At 43.8% G+C, this 16,406-nt stretch overlaps 1 protein-coding gene across 1 annotated transcript in view; it reads left to right on the plus strand.

Annotated features, from left to right (window-relative positions):
* Nucleotides 1-16,406, plus strand: part of LOC131294149 (uncharacterized) — a 97,106-nt gene that overhangs the window by 63,858 nt on the left and 16,842 nt on the right. The window contains exons 6-11 of the mRNA XM_058322195.1: nucleotides 562-680; nucleotides 4,670-4,814; nucleotides 8,412-8,601; nucleotides 11,285-11,421; nucleotides 11,826-11,903; nucleotides 13,290-13,429. Of these exons, the coding sequence (XP_058178178.1) occupies nucleotides 562-680; nucleotides 4,670-4,814; nucleotides 8,412-8,601; nucleotides 11,285-11,421; nucleotides 11,826-11,903; nucleotides 13,290-13,429 (809 nt within the window). The remainder of the gene's footprint in view (nucleotides 1-561; nucleotides 681-4,669; nucleotides 4,815-8,411; nucleotides 8,602-11,284; nucleotides 11,422-11,825; nucleotides 11,904-13,289; nucleotides 13,430-16,406) is intronic.

Genomic DNA, 16,406 nt, shown 5'->3' on the forward strand with positions numbered 1-16,406 from the left:
ACCGTTCGCTGCACAGGAATTATTTGATTGATGTGGAATAATTTTGAAGCATTGGATTGTGCTTGTTTTTCCGGAAACCAACATCAAACAAAACCCCATTGACCATAAAATAAACATTGATCACAAAATACACTCCGACAGCAGAATTACTGTTTACGCTCGGTTTCTTTTGATCACTTCCATTGAAAACATTCAAAAATTTTAACAATCAAGGTTTAATGAAAAACGAGGTGTTTAATACCGCAACAGTATTGCACTGTTTTGCTCATACTTTCCACGGAAAACTGCACCGATCGCACAGTTGGTGAAATAATATTCGTCGGATTACGAACGATTAGCTTGCGTACGCGCTTCAGCAAGCGCGTTCGTTTTTCGCCACTCCACGATTGGCCATTTTAGCAACGGAGGCGCGATGTGTATCTGTTTGCTTTTCCCGGCTTTCCCGCGCGTTGGGTACGTTGAAATGGGTTCATTTTCTCGCTCACCTGGGTGGCAGACACTTGCCGGCATCGTAACCATTTTACTTTACCATTACCCGGTTTTTTTCCCCAACCCCCACAGCTGCACGTCGAGTTTCGGCCCGAGTCTTTCGATGGGATTTTGCTGCTAACGGGCGAACGGGACGATCTGACGGGAGATTTTATGGCCCTGCTGCTCCATCAAGGCTTCGTCGAGTTCTGGTAAGTGGTTGTCACGCTCGTTATTGTTGTGCTTGTTGTTGTGTGTGTATTTTTCCAATTTACTTTTTGAATTTTGCCGAGTATGACGTTTCATTTAGCTGACGTTTGATTTTCGCTTGTTTGTACAACATTCTGTTTTTATGTTTGCCGTTATTTACTGGAGCTTGCATGTAGATAAGATTTTTCCGGATGCATTCTGCTATATTTTCGGTCGCAATGTTTGGTGGGCGTTTAATTTAACTTTATTGCAATATTATAGTGCATGTTGTTTCATGCTTCAAAATTCCGTATTTTATATGCTTCTTTCACTAATGAATCCCCATTAGTGTTACCGACAAATGACTTCTTGTGAAAAACGCAAAAATCTACCAGTGGGCAAACGAAAAACCCATTTTCCCATTTCACCCACTCCGCAATCTGCCATCCGACCGTTTGCGGCTCAACTTTGCTCAACACTTTAAAATGGATCCATTCCGGTGGCGTTGTTTGTTTGTGTTGGGTCCGCTTAATTTACAAACACACACAGACACACACCCGCCTACTGTTTGCTCCTTTAAAGGGGAACCGTTTAGTAGGACGCCATCCGGTTTCGTAGATAGTGACGGTGGGTAGTGCTCCAGGAGTTGAATCGATAGTAGCACGCTATTGGACGCGGACGTTTCCCGGTGCTGAAATGCGCCGCACAGCAATTCGGCGAATGTTTGTCAACAACTTAATCGAGTTACTGCCGGCGTCCTGTAAATGGTTGCCTCCGTTCGACCGGAACGCGCCGAGCGGACCAGGCGAAAGGATATTGACTTAGCTTACGTTCAGCTTGGGCCCGGGTTGGGTGATGCTTTTTTTCCCTTTCAGCACGACGGTTTGTTCTTTCTCCAATCCGCTTTTCGCGGATTCTCGGCTCACGGGACGGTTTCTTTTCCCAATTTTTTTTATCGTGCCGTGAAGTTACGTCGTTTCGTCGTATCGTTTCAGCGAAAAATCATACATCCCGTCAGGGCGGATCTTTTTCCGCTAGCGAAACGAAATAAAATGTATTTTGATTGGAAGGTGGACGCAGCGCCGTGAACAAACACAGGACCGTAGAACGACATCGAGCTCATTTTGTTGGGTTGATTGAATTGATTTGATGACATTTTCAAATGTTTTATTTACCTTTTCAACCCTCGGTGGGGTGCTAGAATTTATTTTTAAAGAAGCTATTGAATAAGTTTTTGCTAAAGCAAAAAATATAGCTAAACACATTATAAGTTAAATTGTGTGTACACATTTTATTTTCGAACAGATTTTTCTTCACTTTGTCTTGAAACAAAAAAACTAGACTTTAGTGCATGATCATTAGTCAATCAACACTTTCCTCTTGATCGTCCACCTCTCTATGCATCTCGAGTGGATTCACCACCGCCCACTGTTAAACATCGACCTTTGTATCGTCAAAGTACCTCGGGATAACGAATCCAAATTGGGATGCGCCTGTTGGCGCCCGGTCGGCTCCCGGTGTCGGAGACAAAAACTTGCGCCCATAAATCAGCTGGCAACTGATATTTATGTGTACATTAATTTCGAAGGAATGTTCAATTATGCAAGATAAATGTATGTGTTGAACCACTTCGACAGCCGGGCCTCGGTTGAGGGTTCCGGCCGGTGGCCCCAAAACTGCAGGCGAACGGATCATCGCCGAGCACGCCGATGCTTCCCTTTTCGCCGTACATTTTCGCCCGTGTCTGTGTGTGTGTCAACCACTTCTACTGAGCGAGGCACCAACATTGCTGTCCGTTTGTTGCTGTCCCGAACGTATGTGTGTAAGCACTTCCCGACAGGAAGCGGAAATGGTGCTCGAATAGTGCACGGGGCGCGCCTGTGCTACCGATGCCAAGGACGATGGTTGGGCACGCTGCGGTAAATGAAAAATATTTGCCAGCCATTTTTCATGCTTCCAGGCGGCAGACACTTGCTCTCGGTCGTTCTTGTCTTGTTAAGCAACTATCGAAACCTATACTGCACCGATAGTTTGTCAAGGTGTTTGAAAGGCTTAAGTGAGGAAAAAGTACTACGTGTAAAATTTTAGTTATCATAGGAAATGACTTAGAAACATTTTTAATTACTAAGAAGTAATTAAGTAACATAACTTAAGTAACATTAAATCGTTAAACCAGGGGTCCCCAGGGAAACCCATCTAAATTTTGACATTATCACGATGTCAGTTGTTTTTTGAAAAAAAAAAAATTAAAACAAATTGTTGAAAGAAGTGCTCAATACTAAGTGAATTCCTCCTACAATTTTCAATTGACTTTTTCTATCGAATTTGCTTTATTGATCGTGCTAAAATTTCCTAGTCTCATGAGTCCGGAGGGGAAAAACTCGTTTACTATGCATCCAAAATAACTATGATCAACAAAGATGTAAAATAAGTCTCGCAACATTAAAAAATTCTCGTAGCAGAATTATTTTCACTATGTCAGTAGTCAAGTAGTAAGTCAGTAGTAAGTCAGCAAAATCAAAACACTTTGAAATAATGAGAGTAGAGAAATAATTTCCAGAACAATCAAAATAAATTATGCAACGGTACAACGAACCAAAATGTATCTGTTAAAAAAGATCACAGTTCAATGAAAAGTATCATACTTCTTTTCGTTGAATTTTAATCGTTTAAAACAAATACATTTTGTTTAAAAAAGTTTAATGATAAAATTTCTTATATTTTATATTACAACTCTTTTTAATGTACTTTATTAAAAGTTGATACACTATTCAAAAGGGTTAAGTATTACTTTGAAAAGATCATATCACCATTTAAGGTATCCGGCCCGCGCTTACCGTATCTTTTTAATAATCTGGCCCTATTTAGGAAATGTATGCCGATCCCTGCATTAAACTATTTAAAGCAATTTTCGAAGAAAAATTACACTCTTTGTCTTGTGAAACACTCATGCAATGTTAACGAGGGGGGCCAAGCCATCCTTTGTCGTGAAATAACTCCTTCACAATAAGTAGTAACCCCGACCACTAAAAAGCTATCGATCGCATCCTATCGAGAATCTATTGATGTTAATTTTTCTTTTCCTAATAACCTCATGCACATCGGCCGTCATGATAGGCGGCAGCGTTCCGGCGAAGGAACAACGAGCCGATAAATGGATCGATGGCGATTGCTTGAGCGTGAAAGTGGAACGAATTAGTTTTAATTGATGATAGATGGAGCTGGCGGGGAAAAATTACAGGCACGTTTTATTTATTTCCTCTCCAAGGTGAAAGTGGAGAAGGCAAGTGGCAGTCCCCTGCGAGGAGGAGTGCCCGTCTTGAGTACTTATTGTGCCTTGCGAATGGAAGCTTTCCCGTTCCGACGGCATTCGATGGCAATAAAGAACGACGCTTAGAACGGGACCATTGACTGGAGGACCGTTTTTGCCATTTGCCAGCGAACGAAGCTGACTTGGACTTGGAATTATGGGTTCCAGCTTTCCTACAGCTTCATTTGAGCGCCTTCCACGAGCGGCTCGGTATGATTTATAAAGTATTTCCCCTTAACAAAAGACATAAACCGAACGGAATGGCGGACACTCGCCGAAGACAAAGTTTTTCGGAACGACCAGAACCCCCGTAGAAACCCGATGCCAGTCAACTGCCGCGAAACTTTGCTCTTTTAATCCTTCGCCCGTCAACTCCGGTAAGCTGATTGCGTTGGATTGCTCGGCGTTGGTGGGGACGGAGGGAAATGCATTTTGAAATTGCTCTAAAGTTTTCGCTTTCGGTGTAGAATATCGGCCGGCTTCAAAGGCCGAGCGTGGTGAACGGGGTGGGACTCAATCTAAAACACACAACTGCTTTGTAGCAAATAAACGTTCGGCAAATTATAAGTTCCCTTTCCCGAGCAATCGTTTTCCCATTTCTGTTATGTTACAAATGAAATTTAAACATTTTGAGTTCACGAACTGTTTCGCAGAGTGCCACAATATATTACATCTTAATCTTTCCGTACCAATCGTTCACAGGTTCGACTGTGGCTCCGGCATGGGACGCGTCAAGTCGGAGGAAACGATCGTCCTGAACCAGTGGAACACGATAACCATCTACCGGCACCGCTGGGACGCGTGGCTCGTGCTGAACCAGGGCAACCGGGTGCAGGGCCGCTCGAAGGTAAGACGAAAGGGAAGAAAGTTTTCTTCGGCCACGGGGCGCTCAGATCGTTCGCCACGTCCCGGATCGCTGCAAACGGCACTGCGGGCAAAGTGGTATCGCTAGCCGGAGCGCAGTGTTGCATCACAAAGACCACAAATTTCATCAGGATTGTTTGTGTTCCACAACAAAAGAATTGTGTGCACAGGCGACTCCGAACGCCTACCAGAGGCACCAGCGTTCCTTCCGGCTTCCGGGCACTCCTTGGGCGGCTTCTTGCCCGCTTGCTTGCTTGCTTTTCCTGCTGCGGAAAGGAAATTGCAGCATTGTGCCGCCACGGGAGCGGAAGAATACAAATTGATTATTTTTGCAACACCGCTGCATTCGCCTGAGGGAAGGCTAAGTTTCTTGAAGACGGCTATTGGCATCGGACAGGTCCCGGGGGGATGGGGAGCTGTCTGTCTGTGTGGGTGTGGGTGGCTGGCAGAGGTGGAGAAACGGATATAGCTTCCAGTGCCATGTTTCGAAATAAATAATGGTGCCCTATTATGCTACCCTAGCGGGGGGGTATTTATAAAATTGTTAACGCGTGAAATATAACTTTGAGAACCCGTTCAAGACGCATTAAAACGTAAACGTTTCTTAAACTGCTGTGAACTTCAGCTACTAAACTAAATGAAGATTTTTCAATCAATATCCCAGGTCAAAGATTAATAACGATTGCGTTTTATGTAAGGGAAAAGTATGCTACAATTTTTTTCTAATTTTAATTACAATCAAAATTGACTATTATTGTACAGAGCACAAAGGGAAAATGTTTATTATTATTATTGCTGCATCCATGTAAAGCAGGCTGTATTTAATTATTTTCCCTACTAATGGACAATTACGGTGCGGGAATAACATTGCCTGTGTAACAAAGACGGTGAGAGCAACATCTTACTAAGATAATATTTACCATCCCATCAACCACAACCTACCCTATTCGGCTCGAACCATCCACAGAATCGGACATTTTTGCGCACCCTCGCCCCACAACCCGCGCCGTCCAGTTAACAGTGAACACGCATAACACAAACAATGGGCTTGTTGTGGACGAAATTAACGACTTTACAGCAGCCGGTCCGGTGTCGGTATCGGTTAAAAGCTCCTCGCCGGCGACCAACGACCGGCCCGGAAGTGCGCTCCATGCCCCGGGGCTGGTGGAACCAGTTGCATAATCCCCTATCAACGCCTCACTCGAGAGCTTAATGCCTGCTCCGGTACGGATGCGGCCGGAAACAATGGGATTTTAATTATGTTTACCCTCTAGATTACAGCTGGGCACCGGAAGACACAAACAATTCCCGCCGTCCCGTCCCGTTCGATCCAATCCCCGCCCGATGGTGGTGATAATGCGACCGAGCGGCAGATGACTTTAGCCACTCGATTGCCTGACGCTCTTGAAGTCCTTTGTGGTGCCGAAGCCCTACGTCCGGCACCCCCGGATGAAGCGGGTTGCTCCGTGCGAACGGGCTAAGTAATTCTCCGGATTGAACCATTTGTCATCGATTGAGTACCGGAAGCCGATTACGGCGGCGAGAGTGGTGATGGGATGACGGTAGCAGCGACGGCCCCGGGGAATGTAATATAGGAATGATCCCAACAAGCAGATGAGCCTTTGCACCAATACATTGTGCTGGGTGGTATTGAGTGGTCAATGCATGTGTTCGCTTTCCATGAAAATTGGTAAAACATATCCTTGCCTTGTGCGGGGTGTGGTTCCCTTTTACGAACCATTTACCCGCTGGGTAGCATGAAGATAAGCTTTATCCGGAACTCAAATCTTGACCAAATGGTTTAATCCCAGGACTTTTCCGTAGACCGACTCAAATGAAAGACAGAATATAACACCTACATACACTTTACATCGGTAAGCCTTTTGTACGGAAAGATTTGGTATTGCACCTCACCTCAAATCTGTGAAACCGAAAAAATGATAGACATCAAATTCGTATCCAAGCGTAAGGTGGATTATAGATTTTAATTAATGATAACATACACTGACCCGGAAATAATGAACTGGTGTGTCAGTTCTTTGCGTTATTTGGAACTCGGCTCGCCGTGAAATAATTCTCGTAAACCATATTGCTAACGTACCCTCCAGAGTTATGATCAACGGATCAACAGCTTGGTGAACTGTGCCATGGGTTTTCCCTGTTCGCAGTAGACCCCCATCGGGCAGCCGAGGTCCTTCTTTCTTCTTGCACGACAACGAGCTGACGACTAAGAAGTCACCACGGGGTGGAAAATCGGTGGGAAAATTGATGTTAAATGAAGTGAAAATTTTCCTCCCCCGAACTTCCGGCGCGAGCTCGGTGCGGGGCTCGAGGTTTTGAAACTCGAGAACTCTCCGCCGACTGCGTGCCTTCTAATTTCGGCTCCGGGTGGACGCTGTTCACGGATCATGTATCACCGTGCAGTCGAAACCCTCCGTACCGACAAATGCCGGCCGGGGATTCAATTTGCTGCTAATGACTTAATATATCAGCCCAGTGGGCCAGTTCGGTGTTCGGTGCAGACGTTACCGTGAACGGAACGATGTGATTTTCAGTGAAGTCCACACCACCACCTTCCGGGCCAGTAAAATCCTTCTGATTAACGACTCACTTAAGCCGGTGGTCGTGAAACATATTAGTTCGGATTCGGCACGGACAATGTGGGCCATGCGTTTGTGCACTGTGTGTGCCACTGCTCCGGTTCACTTATAAGTGATTGTGCAGATTACGGAAAGATACGATCCGGGCATATTTTCAATAATGGGAGATTGATTAAGCGGGTCGTAAGATGGCTATAAAGGATTATATTCATACACCACGGTCGGTCATTTATTGTATCCGTTGGCCTCGAAGGAGCAATAGCGTTTCGCAGTGCTTTGACGAAAAATGACTTCCACAAGAAGATGAGTGAGATAATTGTTAAGATCGAGTAATAATTATTCATTTCAATAATTCAATTTTATAAGCTGCTGATTTCTTATGAACCTCATTAAATTGATTTTGGTTTCCCAACGTTTAGTTCAGATTACTTCAATACCAGTATATCGATTCTTAAGCTAACATATCGAAGAAGATCACTAAAAAGACCTTTAAACAAATTATCTAACAAGGCACGCTAGATACTCTATAGCCTGATCAGTACTCAATATCTTGTTGATAAGAGGTAAAAAGTTTTTTATCATGTCATTTGTAAACCATGAGCATATTTCTCCCACAATCAAGAGTTACAATATCCCTTAGGTAAAAAGAGTGCTTCTTACAGTTAAGATCTTCTTCAAAATTTCTTCTTCTTGTCGCCTCATCAAAAGAACATCATACTTTTCAAAATTGTCAACAATTCTCACCCACGTTTTCTTATCATTTTGACAACAAGGAAAAACTGGTGCGACAGAAATCATGAACGATGAATGTTTTCACGGCTTCAAGATAATGTTTCATCATAATTTGGTCAATTATTATCCCGTAAAATTCATGCCCAACTTTAGCGGGGTGGGGTTTTTATTTTGTTTTGGGTACGAAATATTCCCTCATTACTTACCATCACTTTTTTCTCCTTCTTCATCTGCGTTCTTCCCCGCAGGGGCTGTTCTCGCGCATCACCTTCCGCGAGCCGGTTTTCCTCGGTGGCTACGGCAACATCACCGGCCTGGACCGAAAGCTTCCCGTCAGCACCGGCTTTACCGGGTGTATCCGAAAGTTTGTCGCTAATGACCACGATTACAACTTCCAGCCGGCGCCACTCGGCGACGTTACGCACGGGTTCGATATACGTAAGTAGAAGGATGTGGATGGTATAGGAGATGTGGACGAAATCGTTTCCATACCTTGGCCTCGCCGAAAACTTTTGAACCTCCGAGCGGAGTTTGTTTTCTTCAAAAAGCTACGTACGCATTTTAGTTAGTTTTTTTTCTCCTTCCGCTCGTTTTCACTCAAGCGTGAAAGCGTGATGGGTTTGTTTTCGCCCGTATTTTATTCTTTCTTTTTCCTTTTTTGTTCTACACAATTTTCATTGACCTGTGAAAAATGCCATAATTTACCGATTGTCGTAGATGACGTAGATAAAGATGAACCTTTTCTAGATTTTAACTTTAAGAGGTGGTGTACTTAATTTTTTCTTGATTTTCAATCGTATCACGATGGATATCAAGAGAATCAAATAAAAGAAACCCTTGTATTGTGTCGTTTAGCTCAAGCCCTAATGCTATGTTCAAGCAAACATTTTTCTACAGAAGTTAGGGTTGAGTAATTAGTTTCTCTATTTTTACTCACTAATAAGTGCGATTGCATTTAGATCTAATTCCGTGGAACAATTTCACAAATTATAGTATGTGACGAAGATATTATGAAAAGTAGTGATACGATTCTTCTTACGGATCATTGGATTCAGTAAAACAAATGCGAGTTCGACTCGTTGGTTTGGGTTGATCCTTTTTAGTGTCAAACTGTGGTTCAAACAGTTTCAATGAGGGTAAACACATAAATTAGAGCAGACAAAAAAGGCTAAACAAAACTGTGAACCGAAAATTCGCTGACAAATCTTCCTATCTTCGGCAGAAGGATAAGAAGGAAACAGTTCCTTCCATTCAGTGGCATATCGCTGACGCCAAGGGTTCATCTTTTTTACACTTCTTCACCAAATGGCATGCAGCGAGAAAGAAAACTTTTACTAAATTAGTTTCACAAGTTTGACGGTGCCACGAAAGTCGAAAGCACGTCAGAGGTGAAAGAAAAAAAAAAACTCCAACTCCACCATCATCGATCGGACGCGAAGTTGGAGGACTTTCAAGGGGTTGAAAAGTGTCGGTGGCATAAGTTCTTCACCCTTTTCACTTTTTAGCGTTCCGTTTTTTTTTTGTTGGTATTAGTTTCGTTCAGTTTTTGGATTAGATATCTCGCCTGTTTTTCCCCGGCCATCGGTTTTTCGATGCCGCGCTTGTTTATGGAAAGCACGATGATACGACAACGACATCGGATCCTGAACGAGGGAGGGAAAAGTCAAAAATAGAGCATCGACCAAAAAAAAGCTGTCTCATTTGAAACTTTCTTTCACTTTCGTCCAGAACGGGTTGTTGACACTGGCAGCAGAGACTTACGGCACCGTTTTGGATAATTTAATAGACTGTATTTATTCTGTGTCGTTTTTTTAAGGTTCACACGTCCGGATCAGTGTTGCAAATAATTTAGTCACTTTAGTTTTCCCCTCGGTCTGTTGAACGATGTAAATGACCGTTTTAGCAAAGAAAGGGTTTTTATTATTTATTTGTCTTACTAAAACAGGAACCACTTATGAAAAGTTTCATTTTAACTACAAACTTTCATATAACTACAGTTATCAGATAATATTTAATAAATGGTTTTACACTGCTGATTTTTTGTTTAAATCTAGCTTTGTTAGGTGTATTTTTGAGACGAGAACTCTATTTGGCATTGCAACTAAACTTTTCCATGAGCTCATCACCATGCAACGCTGTCCAACTAAAGACTAAAGACGGTTCCCCTCGGACGTACCTTGTTCGCGAGAAAGTCGACCATTCGCGTCATCGTTGTCATCATCCCCTCGCCATCGGGTCCACTGGACGCCAACTTTACACTTCGGTATAAACCGGTCGGACCGACGCTCAACACCTTCCTTATGCCGGATGCACCGGAAACATCGGTCCCACTGGAAGCAAAACGCAACCGGGATGCTGGTGCTCCAAAGTTTACTGCAGTTTTTCATTTTAAAGTTCATTCCATTAGCAAGCCGCCGGCCGGAATGGCGCGCCCACGGGATAACTGAATTAAGCGGAAACTGTTTCGACCGGAGAAAGGGGCCTTTTCGCAGGCCCGGGGGGGTTTTTCACGTTTCCACGGGATGTTTTGTGTTATTTTATTTTCTCTCCGTTTTGTATAAAGTTTCTCTCCTCCTTCTGTTTTTCACGCCGGGGATGATCGCACGGCGTTACAATTTAATTAAATGATAATTAATTTTTACTTTCGAAGAATTCTTCCTTCACGCCGTTCGGAACTGTTCTGAAAAATGTGTCTGTTTGTGTGTGTGGAAACGAATTCGCTGACGGCTAGAATTACGAATTCGGTCGGAACGTTTTGCAAACAGTTCTTTCATGTTCCGTTTTCTTTTTCTTTCTTCCCGTTTACGCCTTCCACTCGATTCTGCGACGAACGCGCGCGGGATTAAATAATAAATAATGGTGAAATGAAACGCAAATTGATGGATGCAAATGCAATTGGGGATGGTAAAAAAATCCTACCGAACGACAAACAACAACTCGTGTCTCACTCACGATCCGCAAACGAAACAAAACAACACCGATGTGCGGATGGAAAATGGAAAATATGGAACCATCACGATGATAATGCTACCGTGACGCGTTCCTGTGGTGTCTGTGGGGTTGTCCCCTTCTCCCCTTCCCTCATCGCCAACCGTGGGCAAAAAAACTGAACCGTCTGCAGAGGAATGTATCACCGATCGGTGCAGTCGCTATCCCTGCCAGCATGGAGGAAAATGTCTACCGTCGGATGACGGCGCCATCTGTCTCTGTCCGCTAGGATTTGGCGGTGATTTATGCGAGATGCGACTGGATTTACAGGTACGTGATTAATAGAGCGCGCGAGAGTGTGCAACTAAAAGAGTGGCATGTGGAACCTGGCGAACAGGTGAACAACTACTTCCCACCCGGCATCGATGTGAAGTGCAAAAACAGCTAGGAAAAAAAATCTGGCTCGAACTCTCTACGACTGGTGTTCCTTTTCGAAATCTTTCTACAGGTGAATGAAAGAATGAACTAAACGGGTGGAGAGAAAAGTGGAAAACGATAGCTTTGTGGCGTCGATGGTGTTTGGGTCGTAGACGCTCCCACTATCATAACCGAACCAATTGGAAATTCGTTTGCGATGCCATTTTTTCCAGTTTTAGGGAACATTTTTCATACACAATACCGTCCTAGTTTTTCAACCCATCGATACATCATTTTTCTTTGGAATTTTTCCACAGGTGCCTTCATTCAACGGATCGTCATATTTACGCTATGCACCGCTCGGTGATAGCTGCATCATTTGGTTTGAGCTAAAGGTATGTTTATGGGTGATTTTTATGCAATAATATTTTTTTTCAGAAATAAATCAAAATAAATTATTAAAATATGAGAAAAAGAGAGATTGAGATTAGATTTAAATCTAAAAATTTGTTAGCCCATTTATCCATTTTTCATGCACATCTAATAGATCCATAAATAAGCCGGCAAAATAAAATTATGTTATAGTTTGCACAGAGCAGGTAGCTGGAAAAGAATATTAATCCAAGCCAATAAACTTTCCCTGCGTAAGCCATCCGGAGGAGAGAAAAGTAACCCCCAGGATGGACATTTTCCAGCTCATTTGCATAACTAAATTAAAAGCAACCACACACAGCGCGTTTGGCACATAGTGTGGCCTGGCCTGGCCATTCACTGGACCGGTTTAGTAGTTGTTAGACCATTGCACGCGAGCGAAAATGGGTATTTATGCTACGATAAATCAACGGTGTTTACCAATTTGAGGTCTAATTACACTTTGCATCAATACACCGCGTCCACCCCTTTGGGACGCGGGTGGTGCAGTGGATAAATCATGTGCATCGAGGGAGGGAGGGGGGGGGGGCTGTGAAACAATGGTGGAATAAATTACATCCACCACTAGCAACCGGATTTCAGCTCGGCCCGCTAATGATAAGAGATGCTTTGGCGTGCAGGCAACACACAAACGGTACATCTATTGGACATTGATTGTTTGTTAATTTAGCCCGGTTCCGACGAGCAAGCGCTAGATTAACCTATCAGGTTCATTATGGGCCGTGGAATAGCTCTCTCTCTCTCTTTCACACACACACACACTATCTCTATTTCTACATCCAAAACTACGTGGAGTATAGTTTCAGTTTCAGTTTCAGTTTTCTAATCCATGCTTTTATTTCTTGTTGTGTCTCTTTCCGATGCTGCCGCTCTCTCTCTCTCGATGAACAACAAACCGTGTGCCGTGTACCGGATGGTGTCCTATATCGATGCGCTAATGAATTGCCCCTGCAAATAAACACGTCGCGCATATCCTTTCATTTTTACCGACACAACATTCGATTCAATCGCTGTTCATCAACATCGCCGAACAACGACGGCGCTGCGAACTACGGAACATAATCATCGACATCGGCATCATTATCACCACCCGGGGGTTTTGGCACGCCGGTTGCCATATAATGCCACGCGGGAAAACACGCCGCCGACCGGTGGAAATGTGCCCTTTTGCCAAATCCGCCACCGAACAACCCCGAAAACCCGTGCGGCACCGGGCGCCTCCATCATGCGCCTGGCAATCAATTTGGCTGCCAAACAACAAACCAACCGGAAAATGCATTTGAAATCGATCCACGATCCATGCCCGTGCGCTTAACGACCACCACCACCCGCCTCGTTGCCGGAGCTAGATCATCATCAAGCCGCTGCTGGAGGATGGGCTGCTGCTGTACAGTGGCCACCACGAGTACGGTGATTACATTTCGCTCTGCCTCAACATGGGCTACGCCGAGTTTACGTACGATCTGGGCAGCGGGCCAGCGACCGTCAGGTGAGTGTCAGACGACCGATCTTTGCGCGTGGCGGGAAAACGACTTTTAAATTGCAATCAAACCGACGGTTGAGGCCATCCAACGATGAGGGATGTTTCCAACCAAAATGCATTCGAGTCCGAACGGAACGGGAACGAGAAAAGTATCACGATGATGACGATGGTGATGGCCAGGCGAATGATTGATGTGTGGGATCGAATTATAATGACATGATGAACTCGTTCTCACTTGCCTCTAATGGATGGCTTTTCGATGCTAGTCTTGGTGCACATGCTGGGATTCTTTTAACGGTAAATGGTCTATATAAAGAATGGCTTTCCAGGAGGTTATTTGAACCACCGAGCGCTCGAATGGACCATAAAACTCAAAAATGAAAATTGAATGTTTGTTTTACTACTTAAAAATGGCACAACGTCCATCATTCGTTTGGAATACTTGCGTTTGATTAAAGTCACTTCGCCAACGCCGCTTTTCTGCCATCGGCTAACTTTTCCCCGTCCGGTTGTTTCGTTAGTTACAGTTAAAAAAGGGCTAATTTAATTAATCGCTTGAAATCATCCTTCGATTGTAATTGCAAACAGTCGCTTTGAACGCTCGAAGAATACCGAAATTAGCAACCCGACACAGCGAAACCCGGCCTACCGAGAAGCCCAAAACCAAAGGGATCGGGAGCTATTTATTATGCCGTCGGCGAAGAAGGAATTATTTCTTACTTAACAGAACAAGGGAGCTAAATTTTCGGTTTTCCCACCCTCCTCCGTTTGCTGCGAGTAACGACGCGATGCGATTGATGCCCGACGCCTTCTGTCTTTTGGCGTAACAGCTTCATCTTGATCCATTTTTATGGCCCACTTCCTTGGCTCCGTCCTCGACGCGGTCCGGTTGGAGGGAGAGAGGGAAATAATTTGAAAACTTTACTAAATGAATGATAATATCGATGTTTATTTAAGTTTAATGAGTTCCTCGGCCCTCGGTTCCGGTGAAAGAGTCCTTGGCTCACGCCATCCTTATGCGTATTGGACACTCGGATGGGAAGGCCTTCGGCCCATACCCGTGGACGTCTACGCCAACGATGGGGGGAAACCCATTTGAAAATTTGTGGTAATGAACTAAAGCCCAAGTCCGAGACGATGACCAACGCCCATCATTTTTGCCATTGTTAGCATTTTTCATTCCTCTTTCGCGTTGGGTTTTCCCCTTGTTGTGTCCGTTGGCGGTAAGAATTTTATCTAATTTACGTTGGGAATGGAAGCACAAAAGAAAAGGCTTACTGTAAATAGTATCGAGTTCATCGTATCTTCGTTTTTTATGGTTTTGCACCTCTCTTTTGCGACACGGACCCGAACCGACGAAACCCCTAGAGTTGCGATCTAATGGGCCCGATTTCCCAACGCTCTCAGAGCGACGAAAGTCCTGCATCGCTTGAGGGAGACGGCAGAAAAGGAGGGCATTAGCGATGACGAAGCGTATGCGAAAGTGCGCTCGCATAAAAATGCGCATCTTGAGACGATCTTTGGTCCGGCGGGCATTTTAATATGCAAATTGCATTCATCGCGGGTGCCGTCGGCCGCAGTTGCAAATTGCGCAACATTATCACCGCTGGGTGGCGCATTTTGTCGAGCTCATTTTCCACGCTGATGGAAAATTCCCATCGGCACGGAAGGTGAAGTTACGCAGAGTTCCAGGGTTGTCTACAATATTTGAGAGTTGTAGGGTCACTTATAATATTGATTAAGTGCTAATCTAGTTTTGTTCTTTCCTAGGACTTACTTTAGGAATACCTTTTTTAAAACTCGATGCTTTCAATTTAATTCTCACGTCAGAAAATACTACAACGAATATAGTTCAAACCTGCCATTGGTTCTTTGTGCACGATCAATATGGCATAACTTCATTCTCAAGACTTCACGAAGAAGGGTTCATTAGAAACTGTCCTTAAATAAATTCGTTTTATTGAATATGGTCCCGGGAGAACATTTTCGCCCCGAAAACAATCGCCTTGCCGAACCGATAATCCCTTCCCGATGGGGCGTTGATTGATGTTAATGCGCGAATTTAATCTACTTTCGCGCGTAGTCATTAGCAGCCGTCGGTCGGAGCCAGTGTCGAATAAAACGAGTGGATGGATCGAACGGCCAGTGGATGGATTTTAATTAAAATTTCAATTCCACCGCGCGAAAACGCGTTCCGAGGTGGGAGTGGGGTTTAACTGCACCCGAACGGTTTAATCGTTCTAACCGATCGTCAATGCCTCGTGGAGCGTTCCGCTGATGGGTATTTTGATGGGAAACCGGGAGGGCCGCGGGAAAACTAGCCACCGTCATCCGGGTAATCCCCCCGGTGAGAAGCCACGCAGCGATGGTGTTCAGCATTTGTCAATGGAATGCTTCTAGCCGGTTTGTCGATTCGATTTTGCGTTTCATTTTCCACGTATTTGAGTTTATCGTGTTTTATTCAACGACGAATTTGGTACACCACAAGTTATCACCGACGGTGGTTGGAAATTATATTGCATTTTGGTAGAATTATCGGACTTAAGAGTCATCTGTTACGATGGTTTTATATTTAATCGGAGGATGAACGATTTTGTTGAATTCCAATTTAACTTAAGCTTTCAATATAGTAAACTGTAATTCAGTGCTATATGTTTTGATTCAAGCTAGTTTTTCAATAGATAGTGTAATTGTACATTAAACAAAATCAAGAGAAAATCAAGAGTACCGTCTACTAAAATCAAAGAAAAACTATTTATAAAGTGTTGTTGTTTGCAAAAAAATCAAAAGAGAGCACACACGTCTTCTCAGACGCTTTAAAGTTATTTGCACATTTATAGAAGATATTAGAAAATTCATTGCTAAGGACGACTTCATGTTGCCAAACTCTTACGAAAACTTTACAGTTTTGAAGTTCTTGATTCAAACCCCATTTTTTGTGTTGCAAAGGTGCAAAGGTGTTCTTATATTTTCATTCGAGAAC

This window comes from Anopheles ziemanni, chromosome 2 (genome assembly GCF_943734765.1).
Source record: "Anopheles ziemanni chromosome 2, idAnoZiCoDA_A2_x.2, whole genome shotgun sequence".
Lineage (NCBI taxonomy): Eukaryota > Metazoa > Arthropoda > Insecta > Diptera > Culicidae > Anopheles > Anopheles ziemanni.